The sequence below is a fragment of the Sabethes cyaneus genome, chromosome 1 (genome assembly GCF_943734655.1).
Source record: "Sabethes cyaneus chromosome 1, idSabCyanKW18_F2, whole genome shotgun sequence".
In the NCBI taxonomy this organism is placed as follows: Eukaryota; Metazoa; Arthropoda; class Insecta; order Diptera; family Culicidae; genus Sabethes; species Sabethes cyaneus.
This window is the reverse complement of record NC_071353.1, coordinates 1,698,839-1,724,352: the sequence shown is the minus strand read 5'-3', so window position 1 is coordinate 1,724,352 and position 25,514 is coordinate 1,698,839. Positions and strand designations below refer to the sequence as shown.

The 25,514-nt window shown below is 43.7% G+C and overlaps 1 protein-coding gene across 1 annotated transcript; it reads right to left on the bottom strand.

Moving 5' to 3' along the window:
* Positions 1 to 8,200: 8,200 nt before the first annotated feature.
* LOC128733284 (uncharacterized) lies at positions 8,201 to 12,512 on the bottom strand. Its single transcript, XM_053826919.1, has 2 exons — positions 10,214 to 12,512; positions 8,201 to 8,322 (listed from the first exon to the last, which is right to left on the bottom strand). Exons 1-2 carry the CDS (start codon positions 12,510 to 12,512, stop codon positions 8,201 to 8,203), a joined length of 2,421 nt encoding a protein of 806 aa, XP_053682894.1.
* Between the last annotated feature and the right edge of the window lie 13,002 nt (positions 12,513 to 25,514).

Below are 25,514 nucleotides of genomic sequence, written 5' to 3'. Positions count from 1 at the left end.
CTTTAAGATGAGCACCCTACTGAACTGTGAAACCATTTTTCAAATTATACATCGTCCTGCCAGGCTAAAATGAACAACATTACGACAAAGTGGACAAAACTATAGTATTCCGTGGAAAACTCTGACACGACTCCTTAAACCGTCAAAGCAGAAGCGAATACCACCGGAATGCTGTGATTCAAAACCGAAGCCACCATGTATCGCATAAAGTCTTTTGGCATATCGTCATTCAGCCATAATTCCATTTGACGATCTTATCACCTAACGGCCTATTGGTTTAACTGCGAGGTTGTTACCTCGTTGCAAAAGAGTACTCATTTGGCTACCAACTAGCAGCTGCAAAGCGCTGCAAATACAAAAGATAAAACTATACTTTCTTCGACAATATTGTAGATAATAATTAACTCTACAATTACCCTTTACATTACTTTTCTTACGAATTACGAATTCTGTTCCTCTGGGCCGCTGTAGTCAAATGAGTATATACTGAGCAAAAAAAACGAAAATGAAGCCTCCCAAAACCTGCAAACTAGCCTACACCCTTGGGACAGCGATGATTAAAGCACACACTCTACCACAGAAGTACCCGGCGCTACATAAAAAACGACGAAAAACTAGGTAAAGTTGAAGTTTACATCGTTTGGTTGAATTTCACTTAAACATTTGGTTAAAACATCGCAAAATCTAAGTAAACTAACTAAGTAAATTTCTTCGCGGTTGTTGATATTGACCTGGAAAAGGGTGAACATGTGCATTCCATAACCTCTATCCACCAACTCCTATCCTTACCTCCAACCGCTTAGTTGGTTTCGTGGTACGATGCTGGTCTAGTAAGCCAGTCGCTGTATGTTCGAATCTCGGCTGGGCGGTGCTGCTAGATAGAACCAGAAGGATTGTTGCACTAGCCCCGTGACCGTCCTGTACTCTAATAGCCGGCTGTGAAGTCTGTCTATAAAGAAGAGGGTCAAGTCTTAGAAAAGACGTTTAAGCCCAAGGCTTCTTCTATCTTTACCTCCACGTGGTGCCGGCTCGGTTGTCGGTTGTCGTACAGTAACAGAGAAGGGGGCACAGTGGCTCCCGCCCACCTTAAGGTGGCAGCCCTGTCAGCGGCATAAGGACCATAGATTAACAGCCTACTGTACCGGAAAACAAAAAGTTAATGAAAATGAAAGAAGAAATCTATCAGGATTGTTGGCAACGACCTTTAGCATAAAAAACCGGACACGAGTCGGAACATGGAATATACTGACCCTTGTCCAGCAGGGCAAGCAGGCTCCACTTGCAAGGGAAGCTGGCCGCCTGAAGCTTGAAATCCTGGGACTAAGTGAGGTCCACTGACAGGATATTGGCGAACACAAGACATCATCCGGGCAAGTCTTGCTCTACTCTGATATGCGAGGTGAAAATGCTACTCGGCCCTGATGAAGTGGGAACCGATAAATGAGCGAATAATCGTTGCAGATTCAGAACACGGCTAAGAAACCTTACAGCAATCCAGTGTTATGCGTCAACATACGCTGCCGACTTGAAAGAGAAAGAGAGTTTTTACAGCCAGCTGAACAGCGTGGTTGAAAAAATCCCGGAGGAGGCATCCAAATCCACTTGGGCGACTTCAACGTGAAAACTGGCTCAAACAACGCGGACCTTGAACACATCATGGGACGCCATGACCTAGAAGAGATGGGCGAAAACGAGGACCTGTTTACAGAATTCTGTGGTAATAACAACATGGTCACTGGTGGATCGCTCGCGACGGCCGAACAGAAAACCATATCGACCACATCTGCATCAGCCCAAAATGGCGAGGAATTTTCTTGATGTACGCGACAAACGCAGCGCTGATATCGCATCCTCACCATCTTGTTATCGCTGGAATACGTTTGCGCGTCGCACGTGTCCAACGACGGGAGGAGAAAGTTGGGTGCCGCTACGACGTCCGCCGATTGGAGAATCCTGATGTGAAAAGGGCCTTTGTCGAACAACTAGAAACCCGAGCCTCGGAGTTGCCACCTGGTGGAACCGTCAAAGAGCAATGGACCGGCATCAAGAACGCCTTCATCACAACCAGTGATGAAACCCTCGGCAAAGCGCACAGCGGGAGGGAATGGACTTCGGACGAAACTTGAAGGAAGATCGACGAGTGGAGAGAGGCGAAAGCCTGTATTGAGCGATCGCGAACCAGATCGGCTACGACAGCTGCCCGTCAACGATACGCCGAACGAACTGGAGAGGACTGTTAAACGTGCTTGTAGGCGGGACAAGAGAGCCTGAACTAACTCCCTAGCTGAACTAGGAGAAACCGCCACCGCCAATGGTGATATCCGTTTGTTGTACGATATTTCTCGTCGCCTTAGTGGTGCCAGGATGCCGCTAAAGGATAGAGCTGGTCTGCTACTGGCTGACCGTACAGAACAGCTCAAGCGATAGACTGAACATTTTGAACAATTCTTCCGAGTTTCAAACGTCAGAGACCAATAAAACCAGCAGCGTATGACATCTACAGTTCGTCGAATTAATCACGCCAACTCGGAGGCGCCTTTGCTGGATGAAATTGGAGCAGCCATCAAGAGTATGAAATGCAATAGAGCGCCAGGAACAGACTGTATTTCATTCAGATCCCCCAGGCAGCAGGTCTCACAGTCAATGTAGCAAATACTAAGTCTATGGTAGTGAACACCGACAATCCCATTAACTTCACAGTAGCAGGACAAGTTGAGCAGGTAGACACCTTTCAATATCTTGGTAGCCAGATAACGCCCGATGGTGGTACTAAAACTGATATAGCCGCACGGATCAGAAAAGCCAGGGGTGCCTTTGTAGGGCTGCGAAACATTTGGCACTCAAACCAGATCACTCCATGTACGAAAACCCGAATCTTAAATTCAAACGTTAAATCCGTGCTGCTGTATGCCTGTGAAACGTGGTGCGTCTCAGCGGGCACAACGCGGCCCTGCCATACATCATTCGTGCCCGATGGCCTGACAACTGGATATCCAACGAGGATCTCCATCGTCGATGTCATCAACGGCCGATAGCAACAGAAATTCGTGAACGTAGGTGGAAGTGGATCGGACATACTTTAAGGAAAGGAGCGAATGACGTCTGCAGTCGACTGAAATCCACAAGGACAGCGTAGAAGAGGCAGACCCAGAGGGTCATGATGACGCAGTTTAGCCAACGATATCCGGGCTGTAGACGAGAACCTGTCCTGGCAACGGGCAAAAGCCATGGCGGGTAACCGTCAGCAGTGGAGATCTCTGATATGGATGGACACATAAGTAAGTAAACAGTTCGTAATGTTTTATCGCTATAACTGGCAACACTGGTCGTAACGGTCGTAACCTTTTACTTTACGTGATTTCGTGCTAATCATATAAAAACGTTGAAAAAATTGCTTTTTCGAATACGAACGTTATTGCTTAGTCGTAAACGATTTAGCAGCTGTCTAAAAATTCTTGTAATAATAAAGGATAAGCTACGCTTCATTCATTATGTAATGTCGGCAAACCAGCGTTGTAAATGCAGATTCATTTTGTGCTAAATTTGGTTACATTGCTTCTGATAGAACGCTTATTGTTAGGTTTGTTTACTTTGCTCGATTGATTCCCATGGCGAAACAGCGATGATGATACAATTTGACATTTTATCTGTGAAAAGCGAAAAAACGACTATTTTCACGACCGTTCGAAAGACGACTTTTTTGGCCGTCGTAGCCGGAGAAAAGCGGTTCATCAGTTTTGCACTTTCGGGCAAAAGGTAAGAGAATAATATGGAACATGATAAAGCAGGTACAATCTAATTGTTAACCGGTTTATTGCACGCTTCTTGCTGCTACCCTCCGAAAAAGGAGGGAAAGCTGAATCGGTACAAAACCGGTTTTTATTCGAAACCTCTGGCAGAAATCGAACAAAAATCCGGCCTGAAAAACCGGGCGATATTTCTGCCCGAATCGGATGTTGCATTTCTGCTAGTTTTCACGGGTGACGGCGACCAGAAATCTGGCAGAAAAAGTTTTTCGCTGCCAGATTTTTGTTCGATTTCTGCCGGACGCGCCTAAGCGGGAAACATCCATAAAGCTTGCATACAAGTTAAAGTTGCTGCGATACCTACGTGTTCCGCCTTACTTGCTGACTTCGATATTCGATATATCGATATATATGCGACGTATCTGCCCCCTATCGTATAGTAGGATAAACTTTACAGTATTTACAGTCCACAGGACGGTCTGTCTAAATTAAAATATTGTCCAACATTTTGTGTAGGAGTCAAGACGAATTCAGGATAATAAACAAATTCGTTATGTTATATGTTGAATAGGGAAAGTTTATCGCACGATAGAATAAAATCATATATGGATATATGCTATAGCAGTTGCAATTCCACCAAATCAGTTAGTACCTTCCTGACGAAGTTTCATTAAACTCTTTTTCGACCTATGGTTGAGAAATTACTTGGCATTTGAATATATTTTATTTTTAACGTAATTGTTGCATGGTGCAGTGATTAGAAACTTCAAAGTAAATATATGTCACAATTATGTAACGTCATGTTTGTATCTCCAAATAATACATTACCCAAATATGTGTACGTTCAATGATTAAAGTGCCATGCAATGAGTGCCGACTTAATAACCTAAAACGTGCTGGAACTTTTGATACAAAAAAATGTATTTCGAGCAAGTGTTTGATGCGGTCTGTTTATAAACCTTCGCTTAATTTTTTTATCTAATCCGTTGGTTTTCCGGAAGGATGACTCGCTGTTAATGCGTCGCACCATGTGGATGGACTTACTTACAGATTTCGGTTGACCCTGCCACGTACGCGCTTCGTTGATTATTATTGGCTGGAAAACTGTAGAGAGACTGCACATTGCCGATTTTGTTCACCGTTTGCTCTTGGCTCATTTTCGGCCTAACACCGTGAAGAAAAAAAAATCTGTCCCTGAATGCGTTTCTTCACTTCTCGTCACAGAATCTCACGTTTGTTTGCCGGTAACCGAAGAAGCCGGGTCAATAAAATTCAAGAAACGAAGAAAAAAAAATCAAAGCTAAACCAAAAGGTGGCGGAAAATTTGTAATCAAACAAAATGGCTGCCGTGTAATTTGAAGCCTTTGTCCGTTCGCACTTGATGAGATGAAAGATGATTACAGTTAATCATAAAATTCAATTGACGTGGAAGGAATTAACAAAATTCATTACCGCCGAGGAAATGTTGATGTGTGTGTTACTGAAACAGGAATTAAAGGGGAAAACCTGATACCTACATGCTAATTCAGCAGATAATTCTACATCTACTCATTGGGAACAGTTGCAATTTTGCAGCAATCAACATTTTATCACGCCTGCACTTTACTACCAGCTGGTTTTAGTGATAAAAATAACGCCGCTTTGGTCTTCCCTCACTAACCGAACCACCACCCATACGGTGGTGGATGCAATGCGGCCCCCAAAAACTATCTCAGGGTTATCGAGCCGGGTAATCGTGCTTGTAATAAAAAAAACTTATAGAAATAGTATTGAAGAAAAAAGTGTAATGCTGGTGCATCGACGCACGGTGCTGCGATCGACGTGCCGCAATCGCCAAAAACAGCTTCGTTTGGCACGGACGTTGGATGAATTATTTATTTGCGCTTACACCCACCGAAGGGGGACGAATGGTTGGGGGTGTTTTTTTTTCACGGGTCTTTTCAGTTTTGGGAAATCCTCGGACCTCGTTACGGTGATCGACCTTGAAATGATACGGCCTCTGGTAGCTGCGCCCCGAATCGGTTGCACTCGAACTCCAACCGTGTCTGTTAGGGTGATGCAAAAAAGGAAGCCATTGGCAAACTTTGTTTAGGTGTTTAGCGCGGCATTAGCGTTGTGATTGGGAGATAAGATCTATTTAATGGGCTGAAACCATGGCCGTTAAATGACGTGTTGGAACGTACTGCATCTCAATTAATAGATTTATTTCGAAAAGATGTGAAAATTCAAGCATAAAAATTCTTCAGTCAAATCAAACAATCGAGTCAGATTTGCTATTTTGAAAATACTAAACTACTACTACTACTTTTCGGGATCTTGACCGGTTCATTCTTAGCAAATCAGAGTGAAAACAACACTGCTTTTTATACACATTTTTGACATTTGCCCATGGACTACTAGATTAACGAGCGATTGGTTGCACTGCACTGTAAGCATTTTGTTTATTGTTTAGTAAAGTGCTCCTCAAAAGAGGACATCGACTGGAGTGTAAAAACTATCGAGCAATTACATTGCTCAATTCTGCCTACAAGGTGCATTCCCGTATCCTGTTCTGCAGACTGAGACCGTTAGCGGAGTCCTTCGTCGGCGAGTACCAAGCTGGTTTTCGTGAGGGTCACTCCACAACGGATCAGATGTTTATCCAGCGTCAGTTACCAGGCAAGTTCCGGGAGTACAACTTGCAGATACACCATCTGTTTGTGGACTTTAAAGCGGCGTACGATTCAGTTAAACGAAATGAGCTGTGGCAGATAATGCTAGAACATGGTTTTCCGACAAAATTAATTACGCTGATTCGTGCGACGCTGGACGGATCCAAATCATGTGTTAAAATAGCGGGTGAGACCTCAGCTGCTTTTGTGACACGTTGGATGGACTGAAGCAAGGGGATGCACTCTCTAACCTGATATTCAACATTGCCTTGGAAGGTGCATTACGAAGGGCAAACATGGAAAAGAATGGAACTATCATCACGAAATCTCACATGCTTCTTGGTTTTGCGGATGACGTCGATATCATCGGAATCAACCGTAGAACAGTGGAAGAGGCCTTCATGCGAGATTGGGACTTACCATTAACACCGCCAAAACGAAGTACATGGTTGCTGGTAAGGAACGTGGGAGCCCAAGTGGTGTTCGTGCCGAGGTGGAGTTAGATGGGGAACGATATGAAGTAGTGGAGGAATTTATATACCTTGGTACACTCGTGACATGTGACAACGATGTAAGCCGCGAAGTGAAACGACGAGTTGCAGCCGCGAATCGGGCTTTCCACGGATTACGTAGCCAGCTGAAGTCCCGTTGTTTGCAAATTCGCACAAAACTGGAGCTCTATAGAACACTACTCCTCCCGGTGGCCCTTTACGGAAACGAATCATGGACGCTAAAGGAAGCTGATCGGCGAGTGATTGGGGTTTTTGAGCGTAAAATTCTGCAATCTATACTTGGTGACAAAATGGAAAATGGAGTGTGGCGCAGACGCATGAATCACGAGCTGTACCAAGTATACAAATATGCTGAATGCTGATATAGTAAAGGTAGTGCAATGTGGCAGGCTGCGGTGGGCTGAACACGTGGCCAGAATGCCCGACGAAAGAGTAGCCAAAACTACTTGCAGCAGAGAACCAGGAAGAGGTCGTAGACTCCGAGGCAGACCCCGCACCCGGTGGGTGTGTGCTGTCGAAGACGATGCACGTTCAGGTGGTGTTCGTGGGGATTGGAGAACGGCAGCCAAGGACCGACGGTACTGGAGGACCATAATTCGTTCGGCGCAGGATCGATAATGGACCGTTTCCACTAAAGTAAAAGTAAATAAGTAAAGTGCTTCTCAAGACGCATTGTTGGTCCCAGGTCCTGACCAACACGCAGTGAGACCGAAAGATGGAAAGTGGACTGTATCAATAATTTGGCGGTTCCTGCCAATGGATGGTCGACGCCACGACCGACGGTAGTGTCTGATCCGATTCTGTTCGGATCGATAGCCGCTGTGCCGCGGTGAATAATAAATTATGTACGCCACTTGTAACTAATACCACTATTAACGCAAAAAACGCCGTTTATTTAAGTAATTGACTTGATATAGTAATGTATTTTAATTATTAAGAAATTTTAACTATTATTTATTAAACTTAGGTATTTTAATTAGCTTGTAGGATTTTAATTAGCTTTAGGTATAAATTAGCTTGTAAGTATAAATTTTCCTGCGGACTCCTGGCGACCGCTTTGATCGGTAATCGAAATGAAACTGCCAGTGGTACTGATCCCAATGTAGGTCACTGGCGGGTAAATGAAGAATGCGATGATTTTTTATCCTGAGAGGATCTCCACGGCTCTCTTGGCTGCTATCAGTAGTTATCGATTGATCGATACGCCACCGATAGACCTGCGCTGATAACGGCTCACCACCACTTATCCACAGTGGCTTCGGTCGATGCCAATACGATGATGACGATGATATTAATCGGATATGTTTATCTGCTGCAGCTGCCGGAACCGTGTACTGCTTGCTTTCGGATAGTAGAAATTTAGTGGACTGCTTGCTTTCGGATAGTAGCCAGTGATGAAGCGTGGGGTGGGTTCTGTTGATATCCAACATCCTCACCCACCCAGAAATAACTGGATTTCTGAAAATAAATAAGAAAAGGCTCCTCCTCGACTGGGATGGGATGGATGGTTAAGAGACTCGGTTCGCTCGATCAGTCCCTTCGTCGTTTTCGGCGAACTCTGCTGTTGGCAAGATGCATATTTTTTCCACAGGCCGTGTTAGAGTGCCTGCTGCGGTTCTCAATGTAACTACGCGTACAGTACCATCTTGTCCTGGATGAACCTCTTGAATCCTGCCCATCTTCCAACGTAGAGGGGGTGAATTGTCGTCCTTGACGACTACTAGTCTACCAACTTCAACAGTAACGGGTGGACGCCAACGTTTAGCTCTCGCCTGCAGTTGGGATAAATATTCCGTTCTCCATCTTGTCCAAAAGCATTGGAGATTTTTCTGTACTAGTTGCCACTGTTTCAGACGGTTTGTAGGGATATCCTGGTAATTGTAATCCGGAAGTGCTCGAAGTGAGGAGCCAACCAGAAAGTGTCCTGGTGTTAGCGGCTGTAAATCACCTGGATCTTCAGAGATAGACGTGATTGGTCGGGAGTTTAGACATCCTTCAACTTGAACGAGCAACGTGCTCATATCCTCCAGTGTGGCTGGATTCTCACCAAGGACTCTCAGGATGTGATGCTTGGCTGAACGAACCGCAGCCTCCCATAGCCCACCGAAGTGCGGCCCACTTGGGGGGCTGAAATGCCATTGAATTCCCTCTTCCGCACAGTAGTGTGATACCTTGTCGTGATGATCTCTGCTCCTCAACAGCTGCATCAGCTCTTGGAGTTTATTTTTCGCCCCGACAAAATTTGTGCCAATATCGGAATACAAATCCGAGCATAATCCCCTTCGTGATACAAACCGGCGTAGGGCTTGCAAAAACCTCTCCGTCGATAAATCCGACACCAGCTCCATGTGAACTGCCTTTGTGCAGAAGCACACAAAAATAGAAACGTAAGCCTTCACTGCTGGGCGTCTCGGGATTAAACGTAAGTACACTGGGCCAAAATAATCAACACCAGTTTGTGAAAACGGGCGAGTCACATTTACTCGTGCTGCTGGAAGATCCCCCATGAATTGTTGTACTGTGGTTGGCCTTGCTCGAAAACACCGCTGACACTTATGAACAGTTCGCCTAGCTGCATCCCTTCCTCGTAATGGCCAAAAGCGTAGTCTCACTACACTCAGAAGCAATTGGGGTCCTGCGTGCAGCATTCGTTCATGGTAGTGCAGAAAAATTAATTTCGTTAGATGATGGCGTGCTGGTAACACCATAGGATGTTTTCTATCCAAAGATTCCTGAGCGTTCTGTAGTCGGCCACCAACTCTCATGAGATCGTCTTGAGAAATTTTGGGATTAAACCAACGCAGTGGAGACTGCCTTGAGACTGTTTCGTTTTTCGAAAGCGCGTCCCATTCCTTAGGAAAAGATTCCCTTTGAACTCGCCTAATAAGTAATTGCTCTGACTCCTGCAGCTCTTTTGTAGTAAGAAAATCAGATAATCGTTTTTCCCCATTTTTGCGAAGCAATTTTATAACTCGCAGTAAGATTGCCGTAGATCTTATTAGTTTTGGAAATGAAGAAAATTTGCCGAGATACCAATCAGTAAATTCTGCCGCCTGAGAAGATGTAGCGGTAGCTGTTCTGTGTCGTCTTTCCTCCTCCCCTTCACAACCAACTCCATCAGTCGCGGTTTTTGGCCAACGATCACGGTTTTCAGTTAGCCATGATGGTCCGTGCCACCAAAAATCCTGTGGGTTTACACCTCTCGAGATCAAATCTGCTGGATTTTGAGATCCGGGAACGTGCCTCCATGTGTTGACCGTCGTAAGTGTTTGAATTTTAGCCACCCTGTTTGCAATAAACGTACTCCATGTTGAGGGAATTGCTTGGATCCAGCGCAGCACACATGTCGAATCGGTCCAAAAGAATGTTGGTACCTCCATTTTCACTGACTGCTTAACTTTAGTGTACAGCTTAGCGACCAGCTCTGCCCCACAGAGCTCTAACCTCGGTATTGTTTGACATTTTAACGGTGCAACCTTAGACCTTGATGTTAGTAATTGAACAGACACGTTGCCATTAAAGTCCAGACTCCGAATATATACAAGGCCCCCATATGCCTTCTCCGAGGCATCGCAGAAGCAGTGAATTTCCACCGCCACAGCTTCCGGAAGAATAATGCAACGTTTGATGCGAATCCCATTCAGCAAAGGTAATTGAGAGTAAAAGTTCCGCCAATTCTCACCCACCGTTTGAGGTAATGGTTTGTCCCAGTCTAATCTGCTTCCATCCTCGGATTGCAGTGTCCACAGTAGTTGCATAAAAATTTTAGCCGTCGTAATAACAGCTCCGATGAGGCCCAATGGATCAAAGAGCGTAGCTATGATAGAGAGTATGCGACGTTTACTAAGCGTTTCGTACGTTTCCAGTGGTGGAATGTTGAACTGAAACTTAAAAACGTCTGTGTTTGGCATCCAGGTTAATCCCAGCGTTTTTATGGCTGGATCTGGATCTAAATTAATTCCACCGACATCAATCGCCAGATTCTCGCTCGGAATACCTCGTAACACCTCTGCGCAGTTCGATGCCCACTTGCGCAATCGAAATCCACCACTATTCATAATTTCATCCAGTTGCAATCTCAGCTGTAGAGCTTCTGCACTGTCGTTAGATCCTGTGATGACATCATCCATATATGTGTCTTCGGTGATGGCCCTTGCTGCCAAAGCAAAATGTTCCCCTTCATCTAATGCCAGCTGCTGCAAGACGCGTGTCGCAAGAAACGGAGCGGGTTTAGTACCGTACGTCACTGTATTTAGTTCGTAGGTCGCCACCTCCTCAGTAGGCGACGAGCGCCAAAGAATACACTGTAGCGGCCTATCGTTTGGGTCGATCACAATCTGCCGAAACATTTTTTCAACGTCGGCTACCAGCATAATTTGCTTGGTCCTACAGCGTAATATAATTGACCGTAACTCCTCCTGGATCACCGGTCCCGTCAACAACACGTCGTTCAGCGAAATTCCCGTTGATGTCTTACAAGACACGTCGAAGACAACGCGCACCTTTGTGGTCGTACTGGCCTCCTTAACAACCGGATGATGCGGTAAGTAGCATCGGCCTACTACTGCTCGTTGGTCTTCCTCAACCAAGCGCATATGCCCCAAATCTAGATATTCGCTCATGAACGCCTTATACTGGTCAAGCAAGCCTGAGTTCCTTGCCAACCTTCTTTCCGTTGCGTGGAGACGTCGTAGTGCAATGTTTTTCGACTCGCCCAACCGCGATATGGCCCCCTCAGCCATAGGTAATGCAACAGTGTATCGTCCATCAGGTCCCCGTTGTACGGTTTGCGTAAACAGGTTCTCACACCGCTCTTCCTCCGGTGAATAAGATTTTTTGATATCGACCTCTTCGCATGCCCAAAATCTAGCAACCAATTCATCCAACCTGTCCTCGGTCATATGACAGCTGATATGAGGTGATTGCTTATGAAATGATAATCCGCCGCAGACCACCCATCCGAATACCGACTCGTTAAGCGATGGCATCTGCTCTCCCAAAGTGAGCTTCCGACCAAACACGAAGAAATCAAAAAATGCTTCGATACCAAGTACTATGTCTACTCCCATAGACACCGAGAATGAAGGGTCAGCCAACTGGATGTCGTTTGGTATGGTCCATCCTTTCGTATTAATTGAAGTTGTCGGTAAATGAACTGTCACCTTGGGTAAAACCAGAAAGTTCAATTCCCGTGAAAACCTTGATACTCTAGAGCGTATTGTAGCTTGAACCCGTTGTTTAACCCTTGCAGATGCCTGTCCTATACCAAGGACTGAAATATGTACCTTTTGCCGATCCACCTTTAATCGTTGACTTAAATGCTCCGAAATGAAATTGCTTTCAGAGCCCGAGTCGAGAAGCGCGCGAGCTGGTATTTGATTTCCCTCATCATCCTCGACGAGAACCACAGCAGTGGCCAATAAGACTTGCGATGTGAGCTGCATAGCGGAATTCGATACCGATATGTTGGTAGCCGCCAGGTTGTCAACCTGTGATGAATTTGATGACGTCGGTAGATGATAAGTTGAGGTCGCACCGGAGTTTTCACCGCTAGCAGGTGGCGGCCTAGGTCTACTATCCCTTTCCTGCTTAAAGCATACCATCGTGTGGTGACGTGCCTTGCATATTCGACAAGAATATTTAGCCTGGCAATCCTTTGCCTGGTGACCCAGTCTAAAGCAATTACGACAGAGAGTGTGAGTACGAACGAAAGCATCACGCTCCGTTAAGGACATCCGTTGGAATTTTCCGCATTGAAATAGAAAATGATTTGCCGAACACGCCATGCAGCGTCCCCCAGACGATTGCACCGTGTTATAGCTAGTTTTTACCGCCGAAACTTTCTGCTTTTGCGGTAGTGGTTGGTATTGCACCCTTGCTTCCATCGCCCTTGATGGTAAGCATTCCAGAACTTGGATCCGTCAATGGAGAAATTCCAATAACTCCTTAACCGTATCAGTTTCTTGTGTAGACGAAAACTCTTCCCAACTTCTGCGAGTTGACGGATCCAATCGCATTGTGAGGAAATTCGTAAGAAGAAGATCCTTATAATCACCCGGCTGCACTATCTGATCCAGAGTCTGCACGACTCTCTCGAAGCTCTCCAGTAGAGAATGAAGTTCATTGGCGGATTCCTTTAAAACGGTTGGCAACTGGAACAACGACTGAACCTGTCGCTTTTTCAATTGCTTGCGGTTGTCATACCTTTTGAGCAACGTATTCCATGCGATTGTGTAGTTTGCTCGCGTTATTTGCAGCGGGTCGATTAAACTCTTTGGCTCACCCTGAAGGCAGCCCTTGAGGTAGTGAAACTTTTCGACATCCGGGAGTTCTGCCTTGAAATGGATGAGAGATGTGAAAAGATCACGAAAACTTAGCCACTCATCGATGTTCCCGTCAAACGACTGCAGCTTTATTTGCGGAAGGCGAACATGATCGAGCGAACCTTGCATCGAAATATCACCCCCGCGGATGGATTGTTCCAACGTCGGAGAGGGTTGTTGTTGCTTTACCCATTCCAGAAGAAACGCCTTGGCACGATAGTAGGAATTACTAAACTCTCGTCTCTCCTTATCATAGGCAGCCTCGCTATCGGATGGTAAATCATCGTGTGCCTTGACGTCGACGAGGGTTTCTCCGAACCTTTCCCACAGTTCGTCGAGTTTTTGTAGACGTATTTCAACCTCCGACGTTGTACTTCGCTCTGGGAAATGGTCTACAAATTCCACTATATCACCAAAGGATGTTTGAATGCCCTTCAAGCGTGTTGTCAACACCTTCAGTGACGGTGTCTTCTTAGTAGATGATGCGGCAGCAGGCGCCATGGTAAACGTTTATTATAGACGAAGAGAGTAATGTGTGTAGTATTCCGCGGACCAATCCTAGCTTCGCCAGGCATATACTAATGTGTATTTTACCTGACAGAAAAATTAGCTGCACTCCAAACAATAGAAAAATTGGCCGGCAGTCCACAGCATATAATAATGCTGACACGAAGTACTCTCAGTATTTGAATGAAAACGGGAAATCGAGGTACGGGAGCAAGACTGTAGTATCACTTGTAATCCGGGCCACTTCTGGCCGTTTACTGTTGAATCTCACCTTGAGAAACAACCAGATGCACCAATGCCACAAAATTGTTCGAAAATCAGCGAAAATATCGCTCGTAGAAATTTGTACCCCACTAGTAGCCTCAGTGGGTGATTAACGTTGATGATGAAATACAGGTGCACGTTCGAGGAGGATAATTTATTAAAATAGTGAAGAATCTGAGCCTAGCTTCGGCTAACATATACCAGTCACTGGTCACTAACCTGGAAAACCTTTAACGGCGCTTCCTCCTCTCGTAACGTGATCTGAGATAGTAGTTCCTAATTAGGAACGGATCGAAGAAATATGTTCACAGTAGTAAACGGCAATCGTTAATTGGTAATCCTGAGTTTCGTTCCGATCAACGGCAAGGATCCCTTTAGCATTCACCGATGTCCTAGGTGTTTGGTTCCAATAGTGTAGCTCGATGTCACACGATGTCGATGCAATGATGTTCGAAAAGGCGTGTCAGTATTGCATAAATTGCCCGCTTCGGCTGGACATATAGTAGTGGATCAACTTACTTGAGAAAAATCCCTCGGCGCCAATGTCCAGCTCGATTGCGATGGTGGATGATAAGCGTGGGTAACTTTAGTGATGGCGGAACAACCTTTGTTTCCCAATAGAACAATTAGTCCACAGAATGGCGTCCTGTAAATAATGCGTCTATAGAATTGCACCCCGTGCAATGGCGGTTGGTGGCGTCACCTTTGATGGGCCGGATCAATCCTTTTGATCCGGTTCGAAGGACCACTATGTTGGTTCCAGGTCCTGACCAACACGCAGTGAGACCGAAAGATGGAAAGTGGACTGTATCAATAATTTGGCGGTTCCTGCCAATGGATGGTCGACGCCACGACCGACGGTAGTGTCTGATCCGATTCTGTTCGGATCGATAGCCGCTGTGCCGCGGTGAATAATAAATTATGTACGCCACTTGTAACTAATACCACTATTAACGCAAAAAACGCCGTTTATTTAAGTAATTGACTTGATATAGTAATGTATTTTAATTATTAAGAAATTTTAACTATTATTTATTAAACTTAGGTATTTTAATTAGCTTGTAGGATTTTAATTAGCTTTAGGTATAAATTAGCTTGTAAGTATAAATTTTCCTGCGGACTCCTGGCGACCGCTTTGATCGGTAATCGAAATGAAACTGCCAGTGGTACTGATCCCAATGTAGGTCACTGGCGGGTAAATGAAGAATGCGATGATTTTTTATCCTGAGAGGATCTCCACGGCTCTCTTGGCTGCTATCAGTAGTTATCGATTGATCGATACGCCACCGATAGACCTGCGCTGATAACGGCTCACCACCACTTATCCACAGTGGCTTCGGTCGATGCCAATACGATGATGACGATGATATTAATCGGATATGTTTATCTGCTGCAGCTGCCGGAACCGTGTACTGCTTGCTTTCGGATAGTAGAAATTTAGTGGACTGCTTGCTTTCGGATAGTAGCCAGGGATGAAGCGTGGGGTGGGTTCTGTTGATATCCAACACGCATTTTGATATGCTTTAACTTGTTAAATAAAAATCGTTTAAATCAAACTATTCAATTGAAAAGTTTGTCGTTGGCTGCCTAATAGCTAGACTTTTTTATTTATTAGAAGAGCAGTTTACAAGTACATAATAGGGGTCAGTCCCGGCGTAGTGGTTAGCATTCATGCCTCTCACGCCGAGGACCCGGGTTCAAATCCCAACCCCGCGGAAGTCACGAATGATATAAGCTGTTAAAGTGACTATAATCTAACAAAAAAAGTACATGCTATTGTTTTTCGACGGCGTAATTTTACCGAAAAGTGGAGTGAGCTACATGCGTTGTACGTAGCGTTTATCAAAGTAAGAACATTGTATACGTTCAATCTATTTGATTAAAACGAATCAGTCACACTAAACCAAACAGTAAATCAATTTTCATGGTCTGTTTCTGCGTTGAATAGTTCTTTTCCTCTGGTAATCGGTACACGGTACGCGCAAGTTTTCAAAACGCTGAAAATTTTACGCAAAACTTTTCTGCGGCTTGCAAAAGAAGAACACTGATTTACAAGCTGCAGACGTTTTGGAAGTGGTAGAAAATGTCGTCCGTGACCAGAAAACTTATTCCCGCCATTTGTTGGTCGTCCGCAACGGCGAAAAATACCACTTTTCCCTCGTTGCCTGTGTTATTATCGTATTAACTGGACAAGAAAATTTAATAAGCTCTTCAATTGTTGTGTGGTCCTTAAAAGCACCGATTGTGTGATTATCATAACTCCAGCTTGCAATAAACTTGCACTAACGCACTTAACGTAATTTTCTTTTCGGTAAATTGGACTACCGATAACCGCAAACCAGGCACGGCTTGTTGCAACGAACCAACCGAAAAGCCACAGCAGCTATGCGATCGACGAAGCCGTTCGTGTATAGTCATGAGTCACGATGAAATACCAGTCCAAGTGGCCAACTGCAAACGACGTGGGATAATTCTAGTCTTTTTGTTGTCGTGAGCAGCACTTCCGCAGTTAATTATTCCATCACGGCAGCCAGCTCTAGCTTTAATAGTTTCCTTTCCTCAGCAGCCGATGAATACGACTGTCCGGGAACTGCAGACGTGCACGACTCGAGCGTGACTTTCGCTTGCCCTTGATGCTTTCTCGTTTGTCGTGTCCAGACATGCCACTAAGATGTTGGCAGTAGATCAGTCAGCGTTTGAATAATGCTGTTGGATGGCTTACCTCGTGTTATGCACCAGAGCAAGCGACAAGAATCGGTTCCGCCTATTTTTCGTGGTCCGTCATTCCATCATCTACGTTGAAGAAAATGGAGCATTTAAATATCAGTCTGAACAAAAGAACAAAGTTACCAGTGAGCCGTTCACCTTTTGCTGCCCAAGAAAAATTACGCTACGGATTACTGTAGCATTGGTGATGGATGGATTTGCTAAAGAAAACCTAGTGAAAAGCCCTAAGTTCCAAGTTTCCTAAGTTTCATCAATTACCGAAATCCGTTCTTTTAAGGATGAACAAATTCTTATATGAAGATGCAAAAGATGTCACTAAAACTGCTAATACTAATACTGCTTATATGAAGATATAAAAGGTTATTGTTCTCCGCTGATCCCAATAAAGTTTATTGCCAACAATTATTATTACATCAAAACATTGGGTTTAGTTCTAATGCGTTTTCCTGCGCATTTGTTGGGGTCAATAGTGTTCAATTTTGTATTAACTTGGTTTTAATAGCTATCACTTGTGAATTGTATCAAAACTCATTCGAAAATAATTGTAAATTATTCCAACCAATCACGAAGCGAGAATTTATACCTCGACGAAGAGTTGAACAAACTGCTGTCTAACTACCGAGTAAGAGTTATTTTCCATTTTTGAATGGAGTGAATTGAGAATCGATAGTTTTCTATATTTTCCAATTCGATTTTTCGATCTATTGGTGCGAATAGTTTGAAAATCTATTAGGAATTCACTGAATTATAAGCCGAAGCGTGAAAACGCGTTATCACTTTGATTACGTCGATATTATCTAATTTTGCAATTTAAAATGAAAAATTCGAATATCTTTAAACACCTTCAATTTTATTTTTAAATAAATATGCTTAACCGAGCTCGAACGAGTTTTGAGATCAGCTTCTTTTACTTTTTCTGTCAATTTCCAGTTCTCTGCAAGATAGTCAAACGTTCTCCAAATTAACATTTTAATTACATTTTATCTGTTTAGTAGAAGATGTGTTATCTTTTTATGTCTTCCTCTATTTTTGACACGACCTTTTTGAAAAGTTTTTTCAGCCATTTTCAGATCGCTGTTTCTGTTTTTTTTTTTGTTTTTACACGCGTGTTTGCGTGTTTTAGTATTATCACAAAAATTTCGCATATTTTTAATTTGTTATTGATTTTTTTAAGCTCTATTCTTTTCTTCTGCATAGCCACAATTTTGTCACAGAATTGTTCAAAAGACCTTTGAATTTTAAAAACACCTGAATTCATCAAGACCAAGCCGAAAGTATTTGAAGAAAGGGGAAATATGACACAAAGCAAGAACAGAATGTTGAAAATTCTGAACTAAATGAACTATCTCGTTAGCGTTTCGATCAACATTTTCTTCAAGGCCCCGCCAAAATCACCAAGGTGGCACAAACCATCATCGGTTACTTACTGCTGCTGCTCTATCTCAGTCTCGAAGCAATTGCACTCGATAGGCTCTCCAGCCTGGTCAGAAGAGTTTCTACAGTCAAAGAAACTTATCGTTGCGTCTGTTCACCCTGACCGTCAATATCGATGAGCGCACGGTCAAACGATCCGTTTCACGATCACCAAAAAATTGTTCGTTTTATGGCCAAGGGAATAGAACCGAACGAGCTTTCTTTTGCGTGTTGTTTCCAGTCGGTTAAAAAACGCTAATAGCTGGCAAATATACTTCGCCAGTGTCGATTGGCAGGATATGGTAAATGTGTGTACAAGAAACCTCTCCGCCCAGTCTCAACTCAAGTATTGGAGAGGTTCTCGGTTGAATGCTTCGAAGAATTCTTTGATTTTTTGTGACTTCGCTAACGCCGTTGTTCTGCTGAGAAGCGTCTTTCGGTGAGGCGGCAGGACTGGGTGGTAAAAAATTAACAATTAGGGCCACGCGAAAGACGCCAGTTATGTCGAGAGGGCTGTTGATCTTGTGCAAGACTGCGTCCTAGGGTGATTCTCGGGATTTAATCTGAAATTTTAGCCCAAGTTACGAAAGGATTACGCCAGAGCCACCCTAGCCGATGACGCACTTACGATCCCGGCCGATCGGTCAGAGCAGATTTACGTACACGAAAACATCCCGTGGCACTTGTTGATCAATGATTCGCCGAAATGCTATTCATTCGCTTTGCGTTTTTTGTCAATTATCCAGCGTGTTTTACTTAATTTGCACTGCAATTGATTAACAATTTTTGTAATGAGTTCTCAACGTCAGTCACTTTTTACAGCAAACTGAAGTGTCTGGAAACTGGCTGTAAAAACAACTAGTTTTACAAGCTTAATCACACTCAACCAACATGTAAACAGGGATAATCTCTGTATGGGTTAGAAAAAATGGGCCTATACAAGCGACAGCAGGCAAAACATTTGCCCGACACACGTATGTCACACGACTTACGGACATGAATTAAATCCGTCCGCTTCCTCCTTCAACTGACCGCGGCAAATGGGGTGGACGGGCAAATTGCGTTTCTCGATCCCATCAGGTGTGAAGTTTTGCCGATGCAGCAGCGCGTGTAATGAAACGAGCATGACCTTCGATGGCCAAGTTCCGTGAAATTTATAGTCTGCATGCTCTTCTTCCCGGGGTTGGACTCGAGCGCAAAAGATTATCAGGCCCATTAGCGGAAAAAAAGAAAGATGTAAAACAAGACCGTTAAAGTGCTCCTTGGGCAGGATTTCCTACATCTACTGTGCGATACTGCAGTGGAGAAGTCATTTGTTCGTAAGTGAACAATGACAATGGTAGTTTATTGCGAACATATTCGTTGATTTTATTTTCTACGGTTCACAGAAGTCTTCGGGAAATATCCACAGTGGCTGTTCGGTTGAAGGCAAGCCTGCAGCTTGCAGTCTTAAAAGTTATAATTGATTTTTTTTAATTCTGTTCACAACTGTTTACTAGTCTCCAAGCTATCGACCCGTTAATTAACGGACTAGCACAACGTCTTCGTTTCCTCGTGTGCTGAAAGGCGTGACCAAAGGAGCGCAACTTATATTTGTAGTTGTGGAACTTCAAGGAAACTCAGAACTAGAATAATAATCCCCGCTGGTTTTCATGTCAAATGTTAACCAATAAAAAAATTAATTAACAATCACCGCTAGCACCCACTCTTCTAGCATTCGCGTCAACAGCATACATCCAACGAGTAGGTACCAAGACAACGATCAGTGTGTCAGTGATCCGTCTGCAAAATATGAAATCCTCGCTGTATGCCAAACCAGCTAAAGCCTGCCTTATCAATTTGACAATATTAGTATTTTTGTATATTTGTGATTTTTGCAATTCTTCGACTTAGGGTCTGGAGTTGATCGTAAGTAAGTTGATTGATGATCCTTTTCAGTGTCCAAGCTTTATGCATGGGGAGCACAACCGGAAATAGAAGCGTATTGTAGAGCACAAGTTTTAATCCAAAGAATGCCCTGTTCGCGGACAATATTAATCTGTTTACTTCCTACCTTCTCAAACGTCAGAAAAATGCGTGCTTGCGTGCCTATCACTTAACAAGAAGTACACGCAATCGTTACCAGTTCATATTGACTAGTCGGGAATATAAAACCCTGATCAAAACATTCTATATGTACCATGTGCACAACATTGAACAAAACCTTCAAGGCAACCCATAGAACGTCCGGCGGTTGATTAATACTGAACTATCATCCGGCGGAATCTGTTTTCTTCAAGAGCCATACCGGCACCGGGATGTAGAGCGGCCTAACGTGTTAGTTGGCTCGACCAGATCGATACTGATTTACAAGTGCCGAGAAGCTAGGGTAAATAGAGTAAATGTGTAAAATAACAAACAAGACGAACCTCAAAATTCTTGACAATGGAATAAAAATATAGACAAAGCCAGTGATGGCTAAACTGCGGCCCGTGGACTGATTTGAAAGATGGTGGACTAAAAAATGACTATGTTGTCGCATACTTTACATTTTGTTATGCACAGGAACGGCCAGAGATTATTGCGGCCCACGTCATTCATGGGCGATCTGTTTGCCTATGCCTGGGCACTGGACTAAGCGAATATGTGGCTCGAACTAACAGCTCCCAATTTCCGGTTGAGCGAGTTCATTCATTTACACCAAAAAGCCATCTAACATTCCGTAGTCTAACTTCAAGTTATGAAGCTTTTTTTGCAAAGCGAAGTGAAAATTGGCCTGCAAAGGGTGAACATGTGCACTCCCTAACCTCTGTTCACCAACTCTTCTCACTACCTCTACGTGGTGCCGGCACGGGTACGCAACTTCAGTTGTCGTGCGCTAACAGGGAGGGGGCACAGTGGCTCCCACCCACCTTAAGATGGCAGCCCCTTCAGAGGGATAAAGACCTTAGGTTAACAGCCTACTGGGCCAGAAAACAAAACGTTAATGTAAATGGAAGAAGAATTCTCTCTGGATTATTGGCAACGACCTTTAGCATAAAAACACGGACACGAATCGGAACATGGAATATACTGACCCTTGCCCAGCAGGGCAAGCTGGCTCAACTTGCAAGGGAAACTGGCCGCCTGAAGTTTGAAATCCTGGGGGCTGAGCGAGGTTCGTTGGTCGGGTACTGGCGAACACAAGACATCATCCGGGCAAGTCTTGCTCTACTCTGACATACGAGGTGAAAATGCTACTCGAGAAAGAGCAGTTGGATTCCTACTGACCCCAGGGGTGTATGCGGCACTGATGAAGTGGGAACCGATAAACGAATGAATCATCGTTGCCAGATTCAGAACACGAGTTAGAAACCTTACAGCAATCCAGCGGAATCGCACGTGTCCAACGACAGGAGGAAAAAGTTGGGTGCCGCTACGACGTCCGCCGATTGGAGAATCCTGAGGTGGAAAGGGCCTTTGTCCAACAACTTGAATCCCGAGCCTCGGAGTTACCACCTGGTGGAACCGTCAAAGAGCAATGGACCGGCATCAAGAACGCCTTCATAACGACCAATGAAAAAACCCTTGGCAAAGCGCGCAGCGGAGGAGGGAGTGGATCTCGGCTGAAACTTGGAGGAAGATCGATGAGCGGAGAGAGGCGAAAGCCGGCATTGAGCGAGCGCGAACCAGATCGGCTAAGACAACTGCCCGTAAACGGTACTCCGAGCTGGAGAGGGCTGTTAAACGTGCTTGTAGGCGAGATAAGAAAGCCTGGACTAACTCCCTTGTCGAACAACCACCTCCGCCAATAGTGATATCCGTTTGTTGTACGATATTTCTCGTCGCCTTAGTGGTGCCAGGATGAATATAAAGATGCCGCTAAAGGACAGAGCTGGTCAGCTATTGACTGACCGTACAGAACAGCTTAAGCGATGGACTGAACATTTTGAACAACTCTTCCGAGTTTTAAATGTCAGAGACCAACAAAACCAGCAGCATATGACGCCTACAGTTCGTCGAATTAATCACGTCAACTCGGAGGCGCCATCCAGGCGACATAGCTTTTATTTGATACTAAAATTGTTGAAATCAGTTAAGCGGTTCCGGACACACACACATTGCTCAATTCGTCGAACCTTATCGATTGGTATATGTGACTCGGCCCTCCGGGCCTCGGATCATTTTCGTGTTTTTCGCCCAATTTCTAAACCTTTGTTATGGTATAACAAAGATAAAACCTAGCTACCAACAAGGAAACATCACTATTGGTTACAGGCTTAGAGCTTAACCATATACAGTGGACCCCCGTTCGTTTGAACGATTGCTCATGCAAACTATCGGGGTTAGTTTTTAATTTGAACAACTTGCAACCCTAAATGTGCTGGAGCTTGCGTGAACTGGCTGCCCTGCTCTTCGTTATTGTTTTGGTGGTTTGATTCAGATGGCAGTTGCAAGGAGCGAATATTTCATTCTCCGATCGGATTTCTACCATAATCGATGGGAAAACGCAATGTGAAACAGATTAAACACGCTAGATCAGTTCAAACAAATCGTGTTTATGTGCATTGTCTGCATAAGTAAATGATGTCATACTGGAAATGACATTTGAACCATTTTTAATTTGCGCGTCGTGCAAACCAACGGGGTTCAAATTAAAAAGTGTTCAGATTAAAAACGGTCAAACGAACGAGGGTCCACGGTACACCATTGTGTAGTCCTGTCGATCCAGAACTTCGCTGCACTGCTCGTATAGGTGTAGTCTATGGAACTTTTTTGAGAAAACTAAACTTGAAATTTGTATGGGCATTTGACTTAATGGAGGCGCATGGTACATTGTGAATATCCTAAACGTTTAAGTAATAGATCATAAGGAAAATGATATTGTTTAAAAAGAATAATAATTAGATTATGCAACAAGCTTTTCTAAAATCCCTTTTTCGTTCACCTGAAAGTGTTAGTAAACTTTTCTCCTCGTTAATTCCGTTAAGCATGTTTGGTGTTCTGAATTGAAACTACAAATGTAAGTGAAAAAGCAAAAATTCGTGCAAGATTGTTTTTTGCATGTTGCGTATCTTGAAAAATCAAGACAAAATTGCGCTGGTGTATTAAATTCATATGGATATTCATCAATGAAGACGTTCCGATACCATGAATACCATGATACCATAAAAACTTTCAAGCCTTGGTTCCAAAGCATGTCTAGAATTGCCAATACATTGCTCCGCTTTGTCAAGATTGTGATGCCATTGAATTTAATTACATACGTTTCGTATGAAATCCTTAAATGGCCGATTAATATATATAACTGCCGTTTACCGAACCGAGGTTGAGTCAGGCGGAAGTAAAATGATTTTTTCTGAGCGATTTGCGGCTACTCCATCATTTACTTATAACCGGACCACGAATTAATTTTTAAAACTCTGTCATTTTCAACTATGTCCAATAACACCTCCTTCATCCTTTACTTACTTGACTTTTTTGGCGACAATCCACTTATCGAATCCATGCCGAATTCAGGAGCCGTCTCCACATTTCCTGCTGCTCTAGCAGCTACGTAAACAGCGCTCATCCAACGGGTACGCGGTCTGTTTTCGCTGGTCTCTCATCCAACATCCTTACTACGTGACTAGCCCATTTTAGCCTGCCGCGGTTTAGTCGCTTCACAATATTCGCATCTTGGTTTACTTGGTAGATTTCATGATTCATGCGATTCATGATTTAAGACGCGTATTCGCTGTTTCCACAGTTCTGCGGTTAACACCGATGATACCGATGTCGCCCGCAAACGCTAGGATCATATGAGATTTCGTGAAGATCTCGCCTGCCCTTCGAATAGCACGTTCCAATACAATGTTGAAAAGCAAATTCGATAGCCCGTCATCTTAATTCAAACCACAAACGCGTCCGATATTTCACCCGTTATCCTAATGCTTGATTGGAACCATTAACAAAAGAACGTTTCAGCCTTATCAGTTTTGTTGGAAAACCATGTTCGAGCATAATTTGCCACAGCTCATCGCGTTTAACTGAACCGTACGCCGCCTTAAAGTCTATAAACAAATGGTGAGTCTGCAAGTTGAATTCCCGGAATTTATCGAGGATTTGTCGCAAGGTGAACATTTGGTCCGTCTTGGAACGTTCCTCTCGAATACCGCACAGGTATTCGCCAACAAAGGTTTCCTGCAACGGCATCAGTCTGTTCTGAGAAACAGGATACGGGAGAGAATTTTGTATGCAGAATTGAGGAAAGTAATGCCTCGGTGATTGCTGCATTCGAGTCAAAGGCCTTTTTTGTAAATAGGGAACATGAGACCTTCTACCCAGTCCGTAGGAATTTCCTTCTCCTTTTTTTAGTATAACCTGATGGATTGCACCCGTTCTTTCAAAAGTTCGTTCCCGACTTTCCATTCAGTAGGGATGTCATCCTTTCCAACTGCTTTGCCATTTTTCAGCTATTTCGCTGCTTTTATAACCTCGTCCAAAGTTAGTGGATCCATAGCTTGTCCATCATCTTCAGTCGTTCTCCTATTTCTGTTGAGCGCTCCATCTTGTTGACCATTCAATAATGTATCGGAATGTTGATCCCAACACCTAGCCACCTCCTTCATCCATTGCTTGGCAATTTCGCTGCCCATCAAACCAGATTTGCTGGAGTATATTTGCAAATTTCCAATTGCTGTTTTATTCAACATGATACGTAACAAAGAAAAAGTAAAGACGAATGCTTTTTTCGGTTATCCAGCAGCAAAACTATTGTAAACATCTCTGAACGTTTGTCTCAATTATGCCACCGTATTTAGTTAAATAGAGAAAAAATACTGTCCTGTATCGTAAACGAATAACTTGAACCGCAATTAACGTATTATCAGTATGAGAAAAGTTTAATAACACTTCCAGGTGAACAAAAAAAGGATTTTAGAAATGCTTGTTGCGTAATCAAATCATCCTTTTTCTAACCATATCATTTTCTTTTTGAACTGTTACTTAAACTTCAATTACGTAGTCGTGCTAACGTAAGAACTAGAAGAACTAGATGGGTAACTACTTACCGGTCGGCAAGAAGGTAATTTTTATACTTTGTAAGAACAAAAAGTAAAGTGTCCAAAGGTATTTAAGAGTGTTACTTAAACGTTCCTGATATTCAGAATGTACCATGCGCCTCTATTAGGCCAAATGCCCATACAAATTTCAAGTTAAGTTTTCTCAAAAAAGTTCCACCTATACGAGCAGTGTAGTGAAGTTCTGGATCGACAGGACTACACTATGGTGTATATGGTTAAGCTCTAAGCCTGTGACCGATAGTACTGTTTCCTTGTAAGCTTTAAAAAAGGAAAACGATACAAGCCTTAAAATTTAATACGGTATTGAACAGAATCCATAATTCCTGGACTGAAGAACTAACACATTTCG